This window comes from Panthera pardus, unplaced genomic scaffold (genome assembly GCF_024362965.1).
Source record: "Panthera pardus isolate Hobbes unplaced genomic scaffold, ASM2436296v1 HiC_scaffold_22, whole genome shotgun sequence".
NCBI classification, from domain to species: domain Eukaryota; kingdom Metazoa; phylum Chordata; class Mammalia; order Carnivora; family Felidae; genus Panthera; species Panthera pardus.
The window spans coordinates 28,922,558-28,944,056 of NW_026526788.1; the positions used below are offsets into that span (position 1 = coordinate 28,922,558).

At 39.7% G+C, this 21,499-nt stretch overlaps 1 protein-coding gene across 6 annotated transcripts in view; it reads left to right on the plus strand.

Annotated features, from left to right (window-relative positions):
- The window catches only part of MYPN (myopalladin), a 125,990-nt gene extending 105,070 nt beyond the window's left edge, over window positions 1–20,920 (plus strand). For all 6 annotated transcript variants that reach the window (XM_019444314.2, XM_019444312.2, XM_019444315.2 and 3 more), the window contains 4 exons: window positions 579–786; window positions 2,806–2,971; window positions 8,409–8,542; window positions 11,996–20,920. In XM_019444314.2, the coding sequence (XP_019299859.1) occupies window positions 579–786; window positions 2,806–2,971; window positions 8,409–8,542; window positions 11,996–12,165 (678 nt within the window). In that variant the 3' untranslated portion in view covers window positions 12,166–20,920. The remainder of the gene's footprint in view (window positions 1–578; window positions 787–2,805; window positions 2,972–8,408; window positions 8,543–11,995) is intronic.
- The last annotated feature ends 579 nt before the right edge of the window (window positions 20,921–21,499 follow it).

Genomic DNA, 21,499 nt, shown 5'->3' on the forward strand with positions numbered 1-21,499 from the left:
GAGGTTAAGCATTCATGGAATCCACTTCTCCAGGTGGTTCTTGCTCTGCCAATGTCTGCCTAAATAATATTCGGGATTGATTGTTACTTCTTCCATGCTAAACCCTAAAAGGTACCCATTCCAGCTCCCGTCCCCAGAGATTCTGACTTGATATAGTAAATGGGCATTAAGATTTTCAAATGCTCCCCACTTGATCATAATACACGGCAAGGTTTGAGAACTCTAGTTTAAGGTCTGCCCTTTTCTTGGCTGCCTCTTGCTTGTTAGTATGTAAGCAATATACCATCTGTGAAACTGACGTGGCAGGCCTATTTTACCTATTTATTTAATTTTTTATTTCTTATTTATTCTAATCTAGAATATAATCATGACCTGATTTGGGGTCAAAATACTATACAGTTTAAATTAATGCAGTCATCCATCCAGACCCCTCTTGTCCTGATGCCCCTGTAGAAAACACACCCCATTTATTTTCTCACTATCTATTTGGTGCCAGACAAGGATAAAGAATTCAGCCACCAAATAAATCTGCCTGTCATCGGTCTGCCATTTGCCTCAGCTGTCCTGTTCTTTATTAGGTGAGTGGCTTACCGCCCCCAGAGCTGACGTGGCTGCTCAATGGCCAACCTGTGCTACCAGACGCCTCCCACAAGATGTTGGTCAGGGAGACTGGAGTCCACTCTCTGCTCATTGACCCACTCACTCAACGTGATGCGGGGACGTATACATGCATTGCTACCAACAAAACTGGACAGAATTCCTTTAGTCTGGAGCTCACTGTAGTAGGTAAGGTTTGCTGCTGGGGCCCCTAAACATAACTCCCTTCAAAGTTGCTGCCCAAATATGCACAGCCTCTGACAGAATTCCTTAGTCCTTTGCCCCACCAAACCTCATTTCAATTTCTCCTTCATGTAGTAAGGGCCATTATTTCCTACATTGCTTTCAAAGACATATCAGTAAGCTAAAACACATAATGTGGTACCTTGTGTGGGAGTCATTGTAATAGTTAATCAATCAATCAATTCATTAGTTAATTGACTATCACTAAATCTAAGTCACTTGCCCTATGTTCATCACTCCTGGAACACACCAGAATCTTGGCCCTACCCCAAGCTTCCATGTCTTTGCTTCAGTGATCCTTCTACCAGGAATGCCCTTCATTGCCTAGGAACCACCTCCTCATTGTCAAAGGCTTAATTCAAACATTACCACCAAGGCACATCCTCCTCTGTTTCCACAGCACTTGGAAAAGGAGGGGCTCAGGGCATCTGGGTGGCTCAGTCAGTCGGTTAAGTGTCCGACTGCAGCTCAGGTCATGATCTCACGGTTCATGGGTTCAAGCCTTGTGTTGGGCTCTGTGTTGTCAGCTCAGAGCCTAGAGTCTGCTTCATATTCTGTCTCTCTCTTTTCCTCTCTCTCTCTCTGCCCCTCCCCAGCTCGCATTTGCTCTCTCTCTCAAAATAAGCATTAAAAAGAAGTTGGTTTTTTTTTTAAGAAAAGGAGGGGCTCTTCAGAGCACTTACAGCCTTCTATGTAACTGTTTTGCCTTCCTGAAGAGACTGTAAGCTTCGAAAGTCAGACATTCTGACTTTTTTGGTGTATCTCGAGTGTCTGACTCAGTGTCTAGAACATGAACGGTGCTCACCAAATGTTGAGTTGATAACTAAGCAAATGAACCTTTACCTTATGAGATGATATGAACAAAATACTGTAATGCCTACAAATAATGACGAGTCATCATCACTTGGTTGATACCAGCCCTTAGGGCAGGAGTCTAGCCAAAACTAGACTTCAGAATACATGAATTCTAGTGCTGAGCTTTCTCCCATGTGTGGCCCCTACCAGAAACAAGGATGGCTTCGGCATGCTATCCTGTCTATAGGTTAGTGGCTGCTTGCCCCATATATCTTTTTCTTTTTCTCACTCTTAATTTTTTCCTCCCAACAAAGTAGGAAAAGCTCATTCTACAAGGACATATTAACTGTAAGCTTTCATTTTTCCCCCCACTATTTTGCAAATATTGACTCTGGAATCCTGAAATATGAGGTATCTTTGCCAAAAAAAGGCCTCCTTAGGAAGCATAATGTGTGTGTGTGTGTGTGTGTGTGTGTGTGTGTGTGTGTGTGTAAGTAGTGTACCTCTTGGGGTGCCTGGGTGGCTCAGTCGGTTAAGTGTACAACTTTGGCTCTGGTCATGATCTTGCAATTCATGGGTTTAAGCCCCACATCAGGCTTTCTGCTGTCAGCCCAGAGCCGACTTTGGATCCTCTGTCTTCCTCTCTCTCTGCCCCTCTCCCGCTTGCACTCTTTCTCTCTCTCTCAAAAACAATAAATAAACATTTTTCAAATATTTGTAAAATGTAGTGTACTTCTTTTCTGTAGCTATAAACTTCTTCAAAATAACAGTTGAGGGAAAATTAATATGCCTTCCACAAAATAAACTCCTCTAGAAAAGAGAAAGGATATATTTAGTATTTAAAGTCTGTTGTTTCTCAAAATTTACTGCTGAGAATAAAAGAAACTCTTTAAATTCCACACCCACTATTTGCATCCCCCATGTGCAGCACAGGTCCTTGAGTGTTGTCTCTCATACAAAGTGAAAGTTTCATTATTTCTTTTTAAATCATTTCTGGAGCTTTTATCAAGACAGCAATCTTCACTTAGAGAGGTAAAAAGTGTTCTGAAGAGAAGGTAAAGTCGGGGAGGGGGGTGCCTACTCTGCTAAATTCTTTAACTGTAATGAGTTTGAAGCATGAACCCCAAGGCACTTACTATTCAAACAAGAATGGCCCTTCTTCTCATTCAGCCAAAGAGGTGAAGAAAGCACCTGTGATCCTGGAGAAACTGCAGAACAGCGGCGTTCCCGAAGGCCACCCAGTGAGGCTGGAGTGCCGTGTGATAGGCATGCCGCCACCCGTGTTCTACTGGAAGAAGGACAACGAAACCATCCCTTTCACCAGAGAGAGGATCAGGTACAGCCTGCTTCCACATTCAAAGGGACTTCCAAACTTAGTGGGGCTTCCTGGGCACCCAAATAAGTCTGTTGTCTTTTGAATCTGTCTGTCACCCAATATGATGCATTTGAATTTCATCCACATCATTGTACGTATCAAGAATTTCTTTTTGTTCCTGAAGGACAGTCCATAATACAGATGTTCCACAGTTTCAAAACCTTAATTTTTTTCCAGATTAATTAGTGGGTTTTTAAAAATTTTTAATTCAGTATAGCTAACATACAGCGTTATATTAGTTTCAGGTGGACAATATAGTGACTCAACAATTCTATACATTACTCAATGCTTATCAAGATAAGTGTACTTTTTAATCCCTTTCCTTTATTCCCCCATCCTCCCACCAACCTCCCCTCTGAAACCATCAGTTTGTTCTCTATAGTTAAGAGTCTGTTTTTTGGTTTGTTTCTTTTTTCCCTTTGTTCCTTTGGGGTTTTTTAAATTATTTTTTTAATGTTTATTTATTTTTGAGAGGGAGAGAGACAGAGTGCCAGCAAGGGAAGAGCAGAGAGAGAGGGAGACACAGAATCCAAAGCAGGCTCCAGGCTCTGTGCTGACAGCGCAGAACCCTATGCAGAGCTCAAACTCATGAACCTCAAGATCGTGACCTGAGCCAAAGTCGGACATTTAACCGACAGAGCCACCAGAGCACCTCTATTCCTTTGTTTTTTATTAAATTCCACGTATGAGCGAAATAATATGGTATTTGTCTTTCTCTGACTGACTTATTTCATTTAGCATTATACTCTCTAGATCCATCCATGTTATTGCAAATGGTAAGATTTCATTCTTTTTTATGGTTAAGTAATATTCCTGTGTGTGTGTGTGTGTGTGTGCGCGCAGCGCGCTGGCGCGCGCGGGTGCACGCACATGCACGCGCGCGCGCTGCGCGCGCGCGTGTGTGTGTGTGTGTATATATACACACATATCACATCTTCTTTATCCATTCATCTATCAATGGACACTTGGGTTGCTTCCATATTTTGGCTATTGTAAATAATGCTGCAATAAACATACAGGTTCATACATCTTTTCAAATTAGTATTTTTGTTTCTTTGCATAAAAATCCAGTAGTGGAATTACTGAATCATATGGTGATTCTACTTTTAATTTTTTGAAGAGCCTCCATACAGAGGCTGCACCAGTTTGCACTCTCACCAACAGTGCACAAGGGTTCCTTTTTTCTCCACAACCTCATCAACACTTGTTGGTTCTTGTGTTGATTTTAGCCATTCTGACAGGTGTGAGGTGATATCTCATTGTGGTTTTGATTTGCATTTCCCTGATGATGAGTGATGTTGAGCATTTTTGATGTGTCTGTTGGCTATCTGCATTTCTTTGAGAAAATGTCTGTTCATGTATTCTGCCCATTTTTTAATTGGATTATTTGGGTTTTTTGGTGTTGAGTTGTATTAAGTTCTTTATATATTTTGTATACTAACCCTTTATCAGATAAGTCGTAGGCAAATATCTTCTCCCACTCAGTAGGTTGTCTTTTAGTTTTGCTGATTGTATACTTTGCTATGCAGAAGTTTTTATTTTGATGTAGTCACAATAGTTTATTTTTGCTTTTGTTTCCCTTCCCTCGAGAGACATACTTAGAAAAATGCTGTTATGACTGATGTCAGAGAAGTTACTGCCTATGCTCTTTCCTAGGATTTTTATGGTTTCAGTTCTCACATAGAGCCTTGACCCATTTTGAGTTTATTTTTGTGTATGGTGTAAGAAAGTAATCCAGTTTCACTCTTTTGCATGTAGCTGTCCAGTTTTCCCAACACCATCTGTTGAAGAGACTGTCTTTTTCCCTTGCATATTCTTGCCTCCTGTGTCAAAGATTAATTACCATATAATCATGGGTTTGTTTCTGGGCTCTCTATTCTGTTCCATTGATCTATTGGTCTATTTTTGTGCCAGTATCATACTGTTTTGATTACTACAGGTTTGTAGTACAACTTTAAATCTGGGATTGTGATACCTTCAGTTTTGTTTTTCTTTTCAAGATTGCTTTGGCTATTTGGGGTCTTTTGTGGTTCCATATAAATTTTAGGATCAGTTGTTCTAGTTCTGTGAAAAATGCTATTGGTATTTTGATAAGGATTGCATCTAACTGTAGATTGCTTTGGGTAGTATGAGTATTTTAACAATATTTGTTCTTTCAATCCATGAGCATGGAATATTTTTTCATTTGTTTGTGTCGTCTTCAATTTCTTTCATCTATGTTTTATAGTTTTCAAAGTACAGGTCTCTCACCTCCTAGGTTAAGTTTATTCCTAGGGTTTCTTTTGTTTTTGTTTTTGTTTTGGTGCACCTATAAGTTGGATTGTTTTCTTAATTTCCCTCTCTGCTATTTAATTATTAGTATATATAAATGCAATGCAGGGGGTGCCTGGCTGACTCAGTTGGTGATCTTGGGGTTGTGAGTTTAAGCCCCACATTGGATGTAGAGCTTACTTTAAAAAGTGTTTTTAAAAAATGCAGTGGATCTCTGTATATTGATTTTGAATCCTGCAACCTTACTGACTTAATTTAACAGTTCCGGTAGTTTCTTAGTGGAGTCTTTAGGATTTTTTTTTTAAATGTTTATTTATTTTTGAGAGAGAGAGAGAAACAGAGTGCAAGCAGGGGAGGGGCAGATAGAGAGGAAGACACAAAGAATACAAAGCAGGCTCCAGGCTCTGAGCTGTCAGCAGAGAGCCTATTGTGGGGCTCAAACCCATGAACCATGAGATCATGACCTGAGCCAAAGTCAGACACCAAACTGACTGAGCCACCCTGGCACCCCTAGAGTCTTTTATATATAGTATCACGTCACCTGCAAATAGTGAAGACTGTACTTCCTTACCAATTTGGATGCCTTTTATTCCTTTTTCTTATTTGATTGCTGTGGCCAGGACTTCCAGTTCTGTGTTGAATAAAAGTGGTGAGAGTGGACATCCTTGTCTTGCTACTAACCTTAGGGGAAAACCTCTCGGTTTTTCACCGATGAGTATGATGTTAGCGGTGGATTTTTCATGTAAGGCCTTCATTATGTTGAGGTATGTTCCCTTTAAACCTATTTATGAATGGATGTTGTACTTTGTAAAATGCATTTTCTGCATCTATTGAAATGATCATATGGTTTTTATCCATCTCTTGTTTATGTGATATATCACATTGATTGATTTGTGAATATTGAACCACCCTTGCAAGCCAGGAATAAATTCCACTTGATCGTGGAATCACGATCATAATATATATTGTTGAATTCAGTTTGCTATTATTTTGTTGAGGATTTTTGCATCTATGTTCATCAGAGATATTAGCCTGCAGTTCTTTTTTTTAATGTTTATTTATTTTTGAGAAACAGAGAGATACAGCATGAGCTGGGGAAGGGAAGAGAGAGGGAGACACAGAATCTGAAGCAGGCTCCAGGCTCCAAGCTGTCAGCACAGAGTCCGACGCAGGGCTTGAATTCACAAACCGTGAGATCGTGACCTGAGCTGAAGTCGGATGCCCAACCGACTCAGCCACCCAGGCGCCCCTAGTTCTCTTTTTTTGTAGTATTTTTATCTAATTTTGGTTCAGGGTAATGCTGACCTCAGCAAATGAAGTTGGGAGCCTACCTTCCTTCTTGCTAGATTTCATCTAACCAACCTTTTTTTTTTTTTGGAATAGTTTGAGAAGAGGTACTGACTCTTCTTCAAATGTTTGGTAGAATCCACCTGTGAAGCCATCTTATCCTCGACTTTTGTTTCTTGGGAGTTTTTTTGATTACTAATTCAATTTCATTGCTGGTGATTGGTCTGTACAAATTTTCTATGTCTTCCTGATTCAGTATTGGGAGGTTATATGTTTCTAAGAATTTATTCATTTCTTTTAGATTGTCCAATTTGTTGGCATGCAATTTTTTATAATATTCCCTTATAATCCTTTGTATTCCTGTGGGCTTGGTTGTTATTTCTCCTCTTTAATTTCTGATTTTGTTAAAAACTTTAAGTTTTAAGTTTAAAAATGTACACAGAATAAATGAAGACCTTGCATTTTTTTGTCATGTGTCTTCAGTCATATTAGTACACAGAAAACCCCTTTGATAGTAAAATGCTAAAATAAGATAAAGCAAAACAAAACATTAAGGCAGTAACTCCTTCTCTATCCATCACTACATGGTTATTTTTAAAGTAACTAAGGGGGTGCCTGGGTGGCTCAGTAGGTTAAGCGTCCAACTCTTGATCTCAGCTCAGGTCTTGATCTCAGGGTTATGAGTTCAAGCCCCACGTTGGGCTCCATCCTGGGCATGAAGCCTACTTAGGAAGGAAGGAAGGAAGGAAGGAAGGAAGGAAGGAAGGAAGAGAGGGAGGAAAAGGAAAGAAACTAAGGATCCAGTTACCAAAAGTGGGTATCTTGCTACATTTCCTCTAACCAACCTTATCTGTGCCATTTTGGTTTTACTCCATGAGGGGCAAGCACACAAAGGCAGCTTGTGTACAAAAGTTTCTACTGAGAATTATTTTTTCACAATAAACTGAATTTGTCCCAGAGGATGTTGTAACTGTCAAGCTTTACAGAATTTTGGCATCTAAGAAATCTACATAGGTCAAGATTTTTCTCTGGTAAAACTTTAGCAAGCACAGAAAATGTTCTTGATTTAACATTTCAGTCTATGTTAATGCAACCTAGCTAGCTCAATCAGTACAACATGTGACTCTTGATCTTGGGGTCGTGAGTTCAAGCCCACATTGGGCATAAAGTTTAAATAATTAATTAATTAATCAATTAATATAACTCATTAATATAACATGCTAAACCCAGCCTGAAATATTAGTGTAATTATCCAGGATTGCAATATGCAGCCAAGGTTGAGAACTACTGATATCAAGGAAACATAAGGGAACAACATGCTGATTTGCTCCTTTGTATTAAGCTAACTGCTGCACATGCTCAGTTGGTTACATTAAGAAATAACCCCTCCATACTAACAGTATATCAATCCCTGGACTCCCATCTTGGTCTACTTTCCCATAGCTTCTTAGCAAAGTTCTTGTTGAAATGTCCAATCAGGTTGGGAAAAGAGATTTTTCTGGACTTTGGTTGTGACAAGTGGGGGCACCTCCTCTGGGGGGGAGTATAACTCCAGGAGAGGTGGAAAAGTGGGAAGGGCAAGAACAGGTCTCAGCCTGGGCTGTCAACCTTCATCTGGGCCTCACCGGGTTAACTGCTGCTCTTTTGTGATTCCTTTCCACTTTTCAGTTTGCCTTTGATAACTGCTTTAAGCTGAGTCTCCCTTGCCTCTCTGGAGGGTCAGGGAGGAGGGTAGCGCTGCCCTGCTGGATCTGCCCTGAGAGTTTCCCTGAGCCCTGAATTCCCTAAGGCCTTTTCTGCCCCTGGATGCAATTGCAGATATGTTCTCTCTTTTCTCTAGTATGCACCAGGACGCAACAGGGTATGTCTGCCTCCTCATTCAGCCAGCCAAGAAATCTGACGCTGGATGGTACACGTTGTCAGCCAAGAATGAAGCTGGCATCGTGTCGTGCACTGCCAGGTTGGATATATACGGTAGGTGTAACGTCCTCAGTTGAACATCTGTGTATGATAGGCAGCTTGAAAAAAATGTTTTAAGGATAGGCGTAGTATGTGTCCATAATTGAATTGGTTAGATTATATTTTAGTGCTTAAACGATGGATTTTTAAAATCATTTCACCCTAGTCGCCTCAATGCTTTTGTATATTTTTGTATACTTTTGTACACTTTTGCACACTTTTGCATTTAAATGAGCTTAAGTTTCTTCCCAAAAAAGACCTATATTACTAGGAATTACAGCTATTTCAGAGTTTAACCATGCTTGTGCTTCCGATCATCTAGCATCTCATGCTGTCTCCTTCATGCCATGGGCCACCCACTGGAACTCCCTCCCCACTGCCTGTCATTTCCCCCACACATACCTCCACCCAGCAGAATTGTCCTGTCCTCATTCACCTGTTAATGCATTCCATAAATATTTATTGTGCCAATCCCACAACCAGACTAATAATAGCTGTCCTAATAATAATATCAAATGATATTTGTATAATGACTTGTAATTTACAAAATGGTACCCTTAGGACCTTCCAATTATTGCAATTGTTGTCACCCTCATTTATTTTTTTTTAATTTTTTTTTAACATTTATTTATTTGAGACAGAGAGAGACAGAGCATGAACGGGGGAGGGGCAGAGAGAGAGGGAGACACAGAATCGGAAGCAGGCTCCAGGCTCTGAGCCGTCAGCCCAGAGCTCGACGCGGGACTCGAACTCACGGACCGTGAGATGGTGACCTGAGCTGAAGTCAGACGCTTAACCGACTGAGCCACCCAGGGGCCCCTGTTGTCACCCTCATTTAAATGCTGAAGATGGGCACGTGGGTGGTTCAGTCAGGTGAGCATCTGACTCTTGATTTTGGCTCAGGTCATGATCCCAGGGTCGTGGGATCCAGCCCTGAATCTGGGCTCAGGGAGGTTAAGTATCTATAGCCGAGATGCAAATCCAGGTTTTTGTACCATTCCTTTGAGCCATGTTTCTAATTTTCAAAAGGATTTAGGGGTGCCTTGGTGGCTCAGTTGGTTCAGCATCCAACTTTGGCTCAGGTCATGATCTCACAGTTTGTGGATTTGAGCCCCACGTCAGGCTCTGTGCTGACAGCTTGGAGCCTGGAGCCTGCTTCAGATTCTCTGTTTACTTCTCTCTCTGCCCCTCCCCTGCTCACTCTCTGTCTCCCTCGCTCAAAAATGAATAAACATTAAAAAAAAAAAGATTTAATAAGTTAATCTTTTTTAATATTTATTTATGTACTGTGTGTGTGTGTGTGTGTGTGCGCGTGCGCACACACACACACACACACACACACACACACGAGTGGGAGAGGGACAGAGAGAAAGGGAGAGAAATCCCAAACCAGTTCCATGCTGCCAGCACAGAGTCCAACGTATGGTTCGAACCCACAAGAACCCACGAATGGTGAGATCATGACCTGAGCCGAAATGAAGAGTTGGACACTCAATTGACAGCCACACAGGTGCCCCAACAAGTTCATCTTTATTAATCTATTAATGTACTCTATGCATCTTGTCTATAATTTTGACATTAACTGGCACTTTTGGAGACATATTCCTTAATCCAAAAGGGTGATTCTTTTTTCCTCTCCTTTAAAATTTGTTTTAAAAAATAATTTAATAATTAACAAATTTCTTTTGTTTAAGTTTATTTATTTATTTTGAGAGAGAAGGAGAGTGTGTACAAGCAAGCAAGCACACGCATGAGTGGGGTAAGGGCAGAGAAAGAAAGAATCCCAAGCAGGCTCTGTGCTGTCCTGACGCAAGGCTCAAACTCACAAACTGTGAGATCATGACCTGAGCCAAAACCAAGAGTCGGTTCATTGCGCAACTGACTGAGCCACCCAGGTGCCCAAATAATTAATAAATTTCTTTTTCATTACTGGTTCAACATGATTAACCTAAGTTACAAATAGAAGTCACTGTGTCTAGAACCTGAGGTCCCTGCTCTTCATAGGTGCATACTAGATGTATCCCTTTTTTAGTACCATGCAGGTAGGACCTTGGCCTGCCATTTTCTAATACTTGGGGGAAATATATAGCTTTCTGATTATTTTCCTTTATCCTTGAACTTGAAAAGAAATTCAACTGTGAGGGAAGCTGACCCTAATGTACTGTCCCCTGGTTGGGGGCGGGGAGAGAGGGCCATCGATATAGTTCAACCTAGGTTAAGTCCCTTATCCATTTCATCCACTTCACCATACCAGAGGGAACTAGGTCTCCAGCCAAGAAACCCAGTACCAATAAGCCCTGAAATAGATAAGTTTTGTCCCAATCCTTCTCCCTTTCCTGGTTGTTTGTCCTGGCTCACCCTTCTGTCTCCTGTCTTGGTTGCACAGCACCAACAATAGGGGGTGTTATTTCCTCAGTTGGGAACCTGGGAGTGGAGGAGAGGATGGAGGACTTGGGCTAAAATCAATCCCCTACCCCCTCTCCCACCACTTCCTGCCTGTCTGAGGACAGGCTCCCCTCTCTCATCCGAAGGAGGGCTTCTAATAGAAGCAATTACAGTAGGCTGGTTAAGATGTCTGGAGCAGAGACTTGACTAGCTGTTCACTGTGGCTTTATTGAATGCCTATTCTTCAGCAGAATCACTATTAGAATTGTAGCTTCCAATATTTGATTTTATCAATTCATTTGGAGGTATTTAGACTCTAAAAAACTGATTCAAAATAAGGAAATCAACAAAGGCCCAATTTATAAATCAGAATGCTAAAAAGGTCCATAGCTTCCTGGGAACCATAGCATCAATGTTCCCCACCCGGTGTTCCCCCTTCTCCACATCAAGGTCCCTGGAAACCTAATCAGAAGATTGCTCAGTAGTTTCTGAATAAAAGATAAGAGCAGTTTGGATGGATATTTCACTCAGGCCATGTTCAAGCCTAAGGATCATCTCTGCTAAAAACAGTGCTTGCTAAACATGGAAATTCTAATACATTCTCTTTTGTACCTGAACCATGATTGGTTGAACAGAAGTTACTTTTCATTCTTCTTGCGGTAACTCATTAGAACCTGATTAGGGAGGTGGGTAGGTAGGGGCTGATTAGTGATTAGGGTGTGAAATAGGTACTACTGAGAGGTCCAGAACCATCTTTTGGCTTCCATTTCCTCAAGTTTCTTGTCTCTACCTTCTCAGGTACCTTCTCTTGAGAGCCTGAAGCTCTTTCTACACTGCCCGTGGAAGACCCCATCCTAGGTCATATTTTGAAAAATCACCTTAGTCAGCCACTCTTATAGTCCCAGAGTTTTGGCATTAGGAGCATAAGAGATGGCCAGCCTAGTTCACAGCAGGGGAGAGACCTTATTGTTTTTACAAATGGTGCATTTTAGAGAACGTGTTGGAATGAGGACAGAACACACCCATACACTGTATCTGCTAGACTGCATTCCTTTGTAACACATTATTTGGTCCATTTTCCAGCTCAGTGGCACCAGCAGATCCCAACACCCATGTCTGTCCGGCCCAGTGGCAGTCGCTACGGATCTCTCACCAGTAAAGGACTTGACATTTTCTCTGCCTTCTCCTCCATGGAAAGCACAATGGTGTATTCATGCTCTTCTCGGAGTGTAGTGGAGAGTGATGAACTTTAGGAATGTTTGGGTGCCTGCTGTATAAGGGGGCGGACTGTGGAGGGGGAAGGAGGACAAGCCAGATACAGTGGTTTCCAAGCAACTGGATTTGAGTAAGTTCCCATGCTGCTGGACCCTTGGCAAGAAGTGCTTTGAATAAGTCAGCTGGAGACTCTTGCAGTCTCAGCTGGGGGAAAGATGTAGGGCTGTGCCTTTTAAAGATTCCAACAAAAATGTGAGAAGACAATACAGATGAACCAAAGATGTCATGAAGCTGCCATCCACTGCTTTGGGAAAAAGCTAGCATGCTCCCCTGCCCCCTGCTATGTTAGGGATATTTAGGCCCTACTAGGAGCAATGAGGCGCCATATGCTTGAGCTGAAAGGAGTTAGACAGTAGTGACTTTAGGTGTCATTAACTCACCAGTAATGCAAAGAAAAAAGGTGGGGAGGTCTCCATTACCTTTCATCAATTACATCCATAGCAGTAGTTTTGATGGATTCTTTTAATCAGCTTCTACTTAGCCTTAAGAGCTCATGCCATACAACTCACATATGTGGAGAAGCACTTTTGATTTACTTATCCTGAGTGTACTGAGCCACATTATAAGGTGCCAAAATGTGCCTGAGATACGAAAAATTCACTGAAACACTCAATATTGCACAGTGCACTTGTTCTAGCCAAAACAAGGCCCCATTAGCCTGTCTGCACCATTGTCTTCTGGATATAATGGTGAGTCGTTTTTCTTTCTGACTTTACACATCCCTAAATTCTAGAACTAAAAGGTTGTTAGTAAACCAACTAACAACAAAAACTTCTGTGGGGTTCCTTTTTAAACTACTAGCTCAATATGCAAAAGTCATCATCATCTTCCCCTCCTCCCTCCCCAAAAGTCTGGAAGTGTATGAGGGAGTAAGGAAGGGAGAGATGCAAACAAGGAGAGAAGGTGATGGAGCCTGTCAGTTTTCACTTGCCCCTTAAGAGCAATGGTTCTGGAGGGAGAGGTCTTTAATAGGTATGAACTGTTTGTGAGATAATTAATTTGCATTTTCTGCATAGAAGATATCATGCTAACCATAAAAGGGGGAGGAAAGGAGAATATGCCTCTTTATTCCAACCCACCTATTCAAAATCTTCCTCTTAAGGAATTTTTAGACTTAAGTTCACTGCAATTATTCCCAGTGCCTAGAAGAGTGTTTGGCCCCAAATAGACATTCAATAGATATTTGTTGGATGAATGAATCTTATATGAGATAGAGAAATCTGCAATTCACACAGCAGTCCAAAAATTGCCCTGGGAATAGTAATCACAGCACAGTTTACTCCAGAGTCATCCGTGAAACCAATTGGAGGTGTCTGTTACCAATTCCCTGTGCCCAAGTGTCTGGTGTTCTCTGATCCAGGCACCCTCAGCTGGCATCTTACTCGAATGAACAAATAGTCATTGTTTAGAAAGGCTTGAAATTTTCTTCACTTCAAGGCAAAGATTTCCAGTATAAAAATAAATTCATTCACTCAAAAAAAATCATTTGTGTGTCTACTCTGTATAAGATGCTATGCTAGAAACTGTGGGAAATATGAAAATATGAATAAGACACAGTCCCTGACCTCAAGGAGCTTATAATCTAGCAGGGGAGGTAAGATGTAAGGCATAAAGAGTGCTGCTTTTGGGAGGGGGAAGAAATAGATACTTTATCAGACAGAAGTTTCTAGTGCTTTTCATCCTATATTTTTTATGACTCTAAAATCATCTTAATGTCTTCAAATCTTTATTTCTTAATGAAACAAAATGCCATAGGTTACATCCTTAAGAAATAAAGATTTCAGTAAATTATTTGGTGAAATTAGTAGACTTTGTTTCATTTTTTTCATGTATTCATGAACAATACTAAAAACATAGGCAACTGTAATGAAATACTATATGTTTCATACAGAATGCATTCTGTAAAATGTTCTGTTTCTGTGTTAGCTTCTATTATGAAATCTCATAGCCAAAGAGAACTTTCTAACTCCAGGATTGTTCCTTCACAGTTGTATACCTCACCTCCCCATCACCTCTATTTCTGTAAACCCTAAATAGTCCTCCCATGAAAGGATAATTTTCATCTCTGTATGTCTTAGCTTTCTGAATATTTTTTATCCGTCGCCTTTTAGTGTTCGAGAACTAGGATAAATATATTTGGCCACTGGATGGCGCTGTCTAACATAAAATATAAGACCTCTAAAATTCCCGAAATTTCAAGTATTGGATAATGTTAATGCAGGGTTTCTGGACTCTAGCATTGTTGACATTTTGGGGTGGATAATTCTTTGTCGCCCGGGACTTTGTGCAGTGTAGAATGTTAGGCAGCATCGCTGGCCTCTAACCACTAGATGCCAGGAACATAGTGGCCCATCCCCCAGTTGTGGCCACCCAAAATGTCTCCAGACATGGCTATATGTTTCCTAGGAGGCAGAATCCTCCTTTGTTGAGAACTACTGTGTTGAACAAATCCGTGCCCTGCATTGAGAAGTCTGTTAGAAGTCAATTATAATGAGGGAGAGTTATATAAGAAATTTTGGGTCAGCTGGAAATGTTTGGACTCAACATGTCCAAAATCAGATTCATCACCTTCCCTTTCATACACATTCTTCAACCTCGCTTAAGGATTTCTGTTAATGTCACCATCACATTCCTAGCAATCCAAATAAAAGGCATCCAAGTCACTTTTTGCTTCCTCTAGCCAATCAATTAATAGATCCTGTTAATTCTAACCCTATTATTTCTTTTACATTCAGCCCTTTCTTTCCATCCCCTTGCAGTTCTCCAGTTCAGACTTGCATTACTTTAATTTCCCTCAATATTTCTGACTTCAACCATAATAAAGAACTTCTAAGTGGCCTTTCTGCCTCTGTTCCTGCTGTTTCTCCCATTCAAACCCAGCCCAGATCTGCATCAGCTCTTTCTTCCTGAATTACCGTTCCAGTCATGTTATGCCCCAATTTCAAACCCCCAATGGCTTCCTGGAGCCAAATCAAGTACCAGCTCTCCTGCCCTGGGATATTCAAGGCTTTGTCCACTATGATCCCAAAGTCTGTCACCCATTCCTCAGAAAACACACCCAATGTGGTGGCAAACCTAACACAGACCCCTGCTTTCCAGCCAAATGCCTCTCTTTTGCTTCTAGATGGAAGGCTTTTTCCCCAACCACTACCTATGGAAATCTTACCTGTTCCTTGAAGTTCATGTGAAATGTCACTACTTCTGTAAAGTATTTTCCAATCCCCCAGACCTCACCCAAATACAATTCTACTTTCTTTGAAAACTTATAGTGAGTTTCTTGAATTGAGAAAAAGATGACCTTGTATAGTATTTTATATAAAATATAGCCTCTATATACCTTCCTGTCCCCTCCCCTTGCACTAGCCAGTCTTGCCTATACTAGGTTTTAGCTACTGTTGGTATGGACTGTGTCAAAAGTTTGTCATGTACCTTATACAGAGTAGGCACTCAAAAATTTTCATTGACCTACATTGAACTTAAAAATTCTATGTAAGTATGTTTCTATATAAAATTGAGTCTAGAGCAGTGATTCTATTTTTTAAGTTTATTTTATTTATTTTGAGAGAGAGAGAGAGAGCAGGGGAGGGGCAGAGAGAGAGAGAGAGAGAGAGGGAGAATCCCAAGCAGGCTCTGCACTGTGCAGAGCCTGATGGGGGCTCGATCCCATGAACCATGAGATCATGACTTGAGCCGAAACCAAGAGTCAGACACTTAACTGACTGAGCTACCCAGGAACCCCTAGAGCAGTGGTTCTTAATCTGGGCTGCACAATAGAATCTCCTGGGGAGCTTCTAAAAATCTCAATACCCAGGCCACAGCCCCAGATCAGTAAGTCATAAGCTCCGGAGTTATGACATAGCATCAGTATCTTTTAAAGCTTCCCAGGTGATTCCAAAGAGCAGGCAAGGTTGAGAAGAATAATTTCAGAACTTACCCAGAAAGGTCCAAAGGGATGCCTGCCAATGGCATAAAGCAATAGTTTGGGCACTGGTAAAGAACATACTCCCTCCTTGTACATATAGTGCATGCCTAGAAAGTAGAAATAACCACACTTTGGCCTTATTAGACCCTACTATTTTGTGCAACACTCATTAGACATGTAGCATTCATGAAGCCCCCAAAGAAAGCTCAAAAACCTTCAAAAATGGACCAGGGAAAGAGGGAAAGTTGATGCAATTTGTCTGGCCCTTTGTTTCAAAAAGCCATACCAGTCCGATAAGCAACCTTCTCTCCAAACAACTTGAAGGGCTTTTCATGACTTGATTAGTCATGGAAATGGGGATCAAAGGGAAAATGAAGAAGGGAAATGTGCCATTTAGATGAAGTTGCCTTTTTGAAACATAGCACCCTTCACTAAGGGAAGGTTTTAATCAGAATTACCAAATAGTGGAACTGGTTTCAATGCATCTTTCTCTTTTTATTCCTCTCTTAACTTTTGTAAGTATCCGATGAGAAATCAAATAGTCAAGAGACCAGCAGTAGATAGAGCTAGAGCTCTGAATGAAACATACCATGAAGAATAATTCCCAGCAGAGTCAAAACCTGACTTTTGTAGGGATAGGTTAATTTGGATAATCCTCAAATGATGTTCAAATCCTCAGATGTTCACTTGTAAATTGGTTGTGTAAAACTCAGAATAGATTTCTTTCCACACAGAACACCCAATTCTAGATTCCCAAGTGAATTCAGTAAAGCCAGTTTAATTCATGACTGAGTTACAATATCTATTATACCTAATTGGACTATGGTCCCAAGAATAGGATCCAGGCAAAGCAGCCAATAAGAGAAGAAAGACTACTTCCTCCTTTTGTGTATCTATGATGTGTCAAAGCTAAAGCATGCCTAAGGTCTTTTCTGTATCTATCCCTCATTCTGTGTTTTTCTCCCCTGATGCCCTGTGCTCTATGTTCTATAATCCCCCTGCTGTGGTAACCCATCCCATCTCACCCCATCCTGACAGCCTGTCAGCATGCTTCATGTTCCAAAATGATCCAACTCCAGTTCCAGGCATCTTGGCACAATGGTCAGAAGAAAGCAGTTCAGTTGAACAAATTCTGAATGCCTGACGGTCTTTTAACTTCACAGAGGGGCTGCATTTTTTTAAGTAGTTGCCTTCTTACTGCCATCAACTTCCAATTGACAGAATTGCTGGCAAAGTGTGAAAAAAAAAAAAATCAGATTGGGAAGGGAGGTCTAGAAATCAATTGGGTCAGACATCCAAATTATTCTTGTTGATCGCAGCCTCCTCCTATCTTCCTCCTCCCCACACATTCCCAAAGTAACTTCCAAGCTGAGATCCTGGCCTGAGTCTGTTTGTAAATGGGCTATTTATAAGTTGGTTGTAAACTCAAAGGCAAATTTCCTAATAATGACCTTTATTCAAGGTCCCTTCCAGGGTCTTTGGGTAGCCTGGCCTCCAAGTATTTCCACAGACAGTTGAGTAAAAAATCAATGTGCCTTACCAACAAGACGAAGAGTTACTTAGATTACAATAAGCTTGTTGAAGTCTTTTTCACCACTAATTGCCTTTTCTTGTTTTATGTGGATCAATATTTCAGAAAGTTAATTACTGAAACACTGCTGAAGAATGCCAAGCATCTTCTAAACTTTGACAATGCAGCGGTCATCAGTATGCTAAAAAAGTTGCTAATACCATGTTTTTAAAAATCTGTGCAGTGCAAAAAAAATGCATATTTGTTGAAAATATGTTTGCCTCTTATTTCTAATTATATTAGTTAGCATACCTGATACTATAGAATGATAAACAGTCTGCCCCTTGTTAATAGGTAAATAATGGCCACCTCAAACTCCAAAGAGCAATAGCCTTGAAATTGCAAGAAATAGAGAAAGAACACACTTTTCAATCCTCTGAGAACTGTGCCATAAATGCTGAGAGTAAGCAAAAAGAAAATGGCTATACTGTAGAGGCATATAAACACTAATTTGCTAGAAGATTTTAACATATCAGTGAATGGAAAATGTTTCCCTAATAATAAAAATTAAAAGATTTCAACACTAGTTGACAAAATAAGTACTTTAAGGCTGAAATAAATGTACATTTTCTTTAAAATGAAGAAAACAGTTCTAGTTTCTAGGTTTAAAGATTACTTTTTGATGATGATTCAACCAACTTTTTTTACGTTTATTTATTTTGAGAGAAAAGAGCATGCGCATGCACACAAGCAAGAGAGGGGCAGAGAGAGGGAGAGAATCGCAAGCAGGATTTGCACTCTCAGCACAAAGCCTGACATGGGGCTCAATTTCATGAACCGCGAGATCAAGACCTTAGCCAAAATCAAGAGTCAAACGCTTAGCCAATGGAGGTACCCAGCTACCCTCAATTTTTTAATGTACAAATATATTTGACACTTGAAAGTGATTTTTTAGAATTATTCTTATTCAAATTGTATAAATTACAACATGAGCTATAATCTGGTTAAATATCAACAGAGCAACAGAAAGATAACTAGGTTTTAATCTTTCTAAAATATCTTGCAAATCCAGTAGACTACTTATAGAATAGTCTTTAACTCTCTAAGATAAAAATTCATTCTGCCTCCTAACTTAACAGAGACAGTTTAAAAATGAGACTTAAGATGGGAAAGATGGGGGTGGAGAGGCTTGACCAATTTAGATTGGAAATAAATGAAGATACAAGTATAGTTTTGTTACAATAAAGAGGTGTTTGGGGGCACCTGACTAGCTCAGCTGGTAGAGCATGTGACTCCTGATGTTGGGGGTTGTGAGTCCGGGACCCATGTTGGGTGTAGAGATTACTTTAAAAAGATGTGTTTTAATATCCATAAGAAACAGGAGTTCTTTTCATATAGTATGGTAAGAGTGAATTGATCAATGTTCCAAAATTCCAAAGAACCCAATGTTTCTACAGATTCAGTGAGTTATCTGCAAGCTAGCAGATTCTTGTAACTTTCCCACAATTAGTAATAGTGCACGATTCAGTGAATTATATGTTAGTATTGACTACCAAAAGATTACTAAATGTGTATGTATAAAAGGTTTTATTGTGTTGGAGAGTTAAAACCCTAAAACAATTCAAATGAAATCATTTTAATGCAACTGTATTTTTTAAAGCACATGGGTAAATTAAATTTTACTTTTTCAGTATTTTTACTTCAGAACACCTTATCTTCTTTTCTGAGTTTCACTTACTTTTTCCGAGCTTTAGCATTGAGTTTCTTAACCTACCCTTCTCCCTTCATTACCTTCTTGTCGAGATTAAAAAAAAATATGTAAACTACTTAATAGCATTAGGAGAGCTCATTTCTAGGACTTCTTAGGTGAATTCCTAATTAAAAGGAGATTTTAATAATTCTAATAAATTATTAGAAAAAATTTCATACACACTCTCTAATTTTTCTATCACTGTGAGGTCTCTGTTTCTTTATCTGTAAAATAAGCAAAATACTTGATTGAACATTTTCCAGGATGGAAGATAGGATAAACAAATATTTATGAAGAATTTATATATAAGTAATAGCAATTTATTATTCCAAGAGAAATGTTTAAAATATTTTTCTCCAAAGTAAATAAATGTGCTTAAAAAGTTCACATTTCTTTCTTGCCCAACTACTTTGTTTTTCTTTAGAAGAGCAGCACATAATGGTGGAATCTTCTTCCAATATGGTATGCAGCTTAAAAAAAAAAAGAATCTAGAGAAAAATCAAATGAATTCAAGAAATATTCTGTCTGCTTTCTGCAGGCAGATTCCAGGAAAATTTATTTTGGCATAGGTAGAATAGCCTACAGAAATTCTGACTCTTATGTCCACAATTGAAGCTAGTGGAAATAATGACTTTGCAGCACACAAAGAAATAGCAAAGGAGTTCCTGTACTCCTTTCTGGCTTAAGCAGTTCAGGACAACTTCATTGTACTATTCCAGACCCCAGTGAAAAAATGTTCTATGCTAGCATGTCATGGCCTTATGGTGAAATGAATCAACTTTATTAGGATAACAGAAATGGCTCCACAAAAATGAACATACCCTTCAGCCTCTGTTTTTGCATTCTCAGCTACATCAAGTCTGAATTTAACCCCAATGATTCATTTCAGCCATGAGGACTGACAAAGGATGTACATGTGGCCATAGGCATGTACACACACACACACACACACACACACACACACACTTCAACTGAGGCATGGAACACCCATAGTTAACATAGTTCAGTCAGAATCAGGAGATGCCTCTTACAAATATGGTATGCTTCCATCTTAGGAAGCTTGAGTCAACTTATTTTCTAAAGTACTTTTTTGGTTATTGAAATCCTAATGGAAAAACTATGATAGCAGCCATTTTGAAATGTGTGAATTACATAAACTGTATGTTTTGTTTCCATTATTAAAAACCAATTGATGGATCTTAGCTTTTATTCTTGTTCTTCTGCATCGTGCATGTTAGATATTCTGTGGAACTGAAAGCAAGTCATTGCTTAAGCCAAAATGTTTGTGAGCATAAACTGTGTCTTTCTTCAGAAGGTATATGGTACTGTATTCCGATAGACCACATCATCTCCATGACACTGTTACTGTTTCCTAGTTCTGCTTTCTTAAAGATTTGTTGGGGGTTGTGTTGTTTGGAGACTTTGCAATTAGAAGAAGAAAATTAATAATTAAGAACTGTATTTAATTCAACCTAGATGTTTTAAAAAGTGATTTAGAGGATGTGATGGACTGTTTCTTTATTCATTAAATAAAATTTTATTTATTCTCAATTAATTGTTGGGTTTGTTTTGTATTGCATTTTGGTTCCAGACTCTGTATGTAAGGTAGGTAAATTCTTGCTCTCAGTGGTTTTCTTTCAGCTCAGGTATTTTTTGGATACACTGCCAGTTTAAAATAGCAATCCAGAAGTGTCTGGGTAACTCAGTCAATGGAGTGTCCAACTCTTGATTTCAGCTCGAGTCATGATCCAAGGGTCGAGGGATGGAGCCCCGTGTCAGGTTCCTCACTGAGCATGGAGCCTGCTTAAGATTCTCTCTCTCTCCCTCTGCCCCCTCCCCTTCTCACGCTAATAAAAAAAAAAGAAAGGGAAAAAGTAAACTTCTCTATGTATATATATATGTACATATATGTGTGTGTATATATATATGTATATATATATATGTATGTGTATATATATATATTTTTTTTTAAAGACAATCCAAAAGACCTGTGTTACTTCAATGAAACAATTGTTAAAGTTTGTACCCACTTGTATTCATGACCAGAGAGGGGAATAGGTGTATATCCATGTGAGAAGATAGGTCATATATTTATGGCTTTGTATGCCTTTGAAATTTTTTTCACCTATA